Below are 4,682 nucleotides of genomic sequence, written 5' to 3'. Positions count from 1 at the left end.
ACATTCACAAAGCGCCAACCCCACCCCCCCACCCCCACATTCCTTTTACATATAAAATTTTTAAACACATTCAGCATGCGTATTTGTACATAGGTACCCTCTGACACCTTCTTTGCTCGTAAGATAAAGGTAAAAACTTATATATCAATTGCAATATAACAATCAATAGAGAAGCAAGAGCTAAAGACCAAGAATGGTATAAGCAGCATTCTTTTTTTGTCTTCCCAAAACAGAAATAAACAAGATCATCCTCCTCCTTCCAATCTTCTTCTTAATCAATGCCATTTTTCTTCTTCATATTCTTCCTTGGCACAAACACTAGCAACATTAGTTACACATAATTTCAATCCTCAATGTTTAGTCACCAGAAGAGCCAACACTAAGCTGATGCCACTCTCCCTTTCCAGAAAAAGTAAACTACCAACCAAAGGGCACAGCGAACCAACAAAAACTAATCCGTGTTGCTCCAAGGATTATACAAGAGTGTGGAGAGGTAAGTTTATAATTGGACACAACTAATAAAACTTTTGCTACAGTATTCCAGAAACTGATAAAAGTAGAGTCTATTTCAAATCACATCTCACCAAACCAACATATACTGCTCGTCAACCCAGATAATTATTATGATTCTTTCAGGATCAGTAATTTATAAGCTAAGCCAATCACCTGGCTGTCAACTAAAACAAGATTTACGGATTCTCCGTGATAGAACTTGATTGCTTCTAAAATCATGTCGAATAAAAGATACTAATGGAAGCAAGGAGGCAGAGATGACATCGTTAAAGTCAAACCATAAATAAGGAGTCCTCTTAACTGCAATAAGATACCAAAGAAGAAGAAAAACCAAGACCTTTTTTCAATTAAAAAAATTTCTGCAAGAATACAAGTAATTCATAAAGCTTGTATAACTCAAATTTGTCTTCCGTTAAGACCATTATTTTTCAAAATAATTACATAAAAATACCAAGAGAAGAGTAAAAAATTTCTGTTGTGGTAATATAGATATTCTCACTTTCCTCTCAACACTTAACCATCTTCCTCTCGTTCTATCATAAGCATATCAGGTAAAACTCTGTATCTCATCCAACTCAGAATGCTAATATTAGAATTGCCATCTACACACGAGTCAAAAACAACTATTCCTCAAACCCAAATAGTGGGGATAAATTTAGACAAATACGTTAGGATATTCTTACAACCATCTTGTTCTTTTTCCCTGCAGACAAAAGGATAACTTTGTCATCGACAACGTCATCCGCCTCGATCTTCTTACTCTCACTATCAACTTTTGCATTATTCAAGTAAAGTCCCCCTTGCTTAAGCATTCGTCGTGCAGCTGATTTGCTCTCGAGCAAACCACTCGAAACATAAAGATCCAAAACCGGTATATTCAACACCTGATCATAATTCATGGAACAAGAAGGAACATCAGCTGCAATACCCTCAATTGTTTTCCAATCCAATTTAGTATCAGAATTTCCAGGCTTCAACGCCTCTGTAGCCTTAAGTGCCTCTTCCAATCCCTCTTGTCCATGAACAAACCGTGTAACCTCCTCGGCTAACCTACGCTGAGCTGTATTAGGAACATATCCAGGTTTTCCCATATCCTTCTCCAGCTCATCAATCTCTTCAATGCTCAAAAAAGTAAGTATCTTTAGAAACCTCACTACATCATCATCCGAGACCGAAAAAAAGTACTGATAAAACTTATACGGCGATAAAAGAGAAGGCGATAACCAAATCGCACCATCTTCCGATTTTCCAAACTTAGTACCATCACTCTTCAAAAGCAACGGAAAAGTAACCCCGAAAACAACTGGAACATTACCAACATTTCCATTTTCGGTAGATTTTCCTAAAATACGACGAATAAGATCAGTACCAGCAGTAATATTACCCCATTGATCACTACCACCAATTTGCACATTAACACCTTCATTTTCATACAAATGTACAAAATCATAACCTTGTAAAAGCTGATAAGTAAACTCAGCATAACTCATTCCTTGCTCACTATTTTCCAATCTTTTCTTCACACTTTCTTTAGACATCATAGTACCAACTCTAGCAAACCTACCAACATTCCTTAAAAACTCCAAAAACTTAACATCTTTCCACCAATCATAATTATTCAAAATCTCAACCTTTGAAGCATTTTCACAAACACCTTCTGTGCATCCCAAAATCTTACTAATAATCACACTAATCCCGTTTATATTCTTGTCAAGTGTAACTAAATCAAGTTCGGGTCGCTCCAAACTCTTACCAGACGGGTCACCGACCCGACCCGTTGCGCCACCAATAAGTGCAACAGCATTATGACCACAACGTAAAAACCAAGAAAGTACAATTAAACCCAACAAGTTTCCAAGATGTAAACTTTCTGCAGTCGGGTCAAACCCGCAATACACTTTTAATGGGCCTAAATTCGGGTCGCGAAGTGAGTCGCTAGTTACTGATTCTAGCAACCCTCTTTGTTCAAGAATGTGTAGGATATTACTATCGGGTCGGGTTTTACGGGTGGGGTTAGGGGAAGATTCGGGTTGTTGAGATTCTTCTTGAGGTGTTGTTAATGGTGAGATAGAACAAAAGGGGTGATTTTGGGTAAAATTGTGTTTGGAACGGCTATTGGGGAGAAAAAGGTAAGTGGGGAGTGATAGTTTTTTTGTGAAGAAAGAGGAAGTGAAAGGTCTTTGAGTAGTGCTGAGAAGAAAAGATCGAAGGCAAGTGTTAATGGCCATTTTTGTGTGTGTTGGACTGTTAAGAGTTTTGATGTTTTATCTGCTTGGAAACGGCGAGTTCTTGGATGGCATTTGTGTACCTTCGGCAACTTAGACGATAGGTAAAAGGTCAAATATACCCTCCAAAAAGGATCAAAAATATCCTCTTGTCCGAATTTATTTTGGATAAAAAATACCCATCTCATCCTTAAAGTTTTCAAATATATCGCTGTCATGAAGGAAATTATCCTCCAAAATTATTTTTTAAACTCGCTTCATCATTTAAACCCGATCCAACTTAATAATAACACATAAGATCTCTTTATTCCCCCAATTCCCTCAAGCTTCAAATCTACGTATTTGAGGGAATTGGGGGAATAAAGGGGTCTTATGTGTTATTATTTAGTTGGATTGAGTTTAAATAATGGAGCGGGTTTAAAAAATTATTTTGAGTTATTTTAGGGGATAATTTCCGTCAAGACAGGGGTATATTTGAAAACTTTAAGGATGAAAGAAATATTTTTAATTCAAAATAAATTTGGAGGATATTTTTTAATTTTTTTTTTCAAAATAGAGGGATATTTTTTTACCCTTTTCCTTTGTTTTTTAGTCAACTTTATCTTGTGCGATTATGAACAAAAATATTGGCGACTTTTCCCGACACCATCTCCTCTCCCTCTCTGTGAAGTGTCACTGTTTCTCACCAAAAAACACCATTACCAACAGTGAGGGTGGAATGAGTAATCTTGAACTTCCCATAATCGAAAACAATCCAACAATATATGAAGGTTTTCCAGAATACCAAATCACAATATCAACAAAAAACTCTGTGAAGAAGATGAAAAAGCAACTTGAAATACCCCCATTGGAACAACGCTCAATTTCTTCAACTTTCCTCTTTCATTCTTCAAATCAATAAGAAGCTTAAGGATCTTATTCACTTCTCTTTGAAAAATCCCTCCAATTTTAATTTAATTGGTCTAATTTTTGATTTGGGGTTTTAATTTTATGTGCATAAACTATCATCTATGAATAAGCTTCATTTTTTTTATGTTAAAGTTCTCTCTTTTAATTTACTGGGTCTCATTGGGGTTTCATTTTAATCATCTATGAATAAAACTTCACTTTTCTTGTTGAATTATCACTTTATGAATTACTGGGTCTCATTTGTGATCTGGGGTTTCATTGTTGGGTGAAAATAGTCATTTTAGTTGTTAAAGTTCTTAGTTACGCTTTCAAAAAAGGATGGCGAGGTATGAAATAAAAGGGCCAATAAGAGAAACCAAATTCCATTTGGGTGTGCGAATAATGACTCCTTAGAAAAGACAAATTGGAGCATCAGAAATTCATTTGTTTACACTCAAAGAAAGAAAGAAAAGAAGTTTGTTTACACCTCAAATATTTATTTAGAAAGTTTAATTGAAGCACTTATGGTGTATCTGTTGTGATTCTGCCTAGTCCCCAGGTTTTCTTGAGTAGTGACTCTCTTGGGAAGATTTAACTTATGGTGATAAATAAGTCTACTAATTAGAAATGGTGACAAGTTTGACCAACCAAAGTTAAATTTGTCTTAAAAATATGATTAAGTTAAATGAGACTGAATTATAATTTTTAAAACTTCTTAATCTTTTACAAAATATAAAAAGACCCAAATTTAATCCCAAAAAACCTACCAGCTCCACTTCTCCTCCCACCCCTCCCCCGCCCACACCTCTCCCCCCCCCCCCATTTTTTTTCTTTTCAGTTTTGATATTTTTTATTTGTTTTATCATCGTATCCGCCCCCTCCCCCCACCCCTCCCCGCCCCCAACCCCCGATTTTTTTTTTAAAAAAAGTTTTAAATTTTTTTATTTGCTTTTTCACCGCCCCCCCTCGTCCTTCATCTCCACCCCCCGCCCCCCCCCCCCCCTAAAAAAATGTTTTTTTTTTAAAAGTTTTGATTTTTCACCCCCGCTCCTCCTC

The 4,682-nt window shown here is 36.2% G+C and overlaps 1 protein-coding gene across 1 annotated transcript; it reads right to left on the bottom strand.

Annotated features, from left to right (window-relative positions):
* Positions 1-881: 881 nt before the first annotated feature.
* LOC132039750 (tyrosine--tRNA ligase, chloroplastic/mitochondrial) lies at positions 882-2,819 on the bottom strand. The gene has a single exon (XM_059430272.1). It carries the CDS (start codon positions 2,739-2,741, stop codon positions 1,182-1,184), a length of 1,560 nt encoding a protein of 519 aa, XP_059286255.1. The 5' UTR covers positions 2,742-2,819; the 3' UTR covers positions 882-1,181.
* Positions 2,820-4,682: the final 1,863 nt, after the last annotated feature.

The sequence above is a fragment of the Lycium ferocissimum genome, chromosome 12 (genome assembly GCF_029784015.1).
Source record: "Lycium ferocissimum isolate CSIRO_LF1 chromosome 12, AGI_CSIRO_Lferr_CH_V1, whole genome shotgun sequence".
Classification (NCBI taxonomy): domain Eukaryota; kingdom Viridiplantae; phylum Streptophyta; class Magnoliopsida; order Solanales; family Solanaceae; genus Lycium; species Lycium ferocissimum.
The sequence above is the reverse complement of the archived record's forward strand: the minus strand, read 5'-3'. Positions and strand labels throughout refer to the sequence as shown.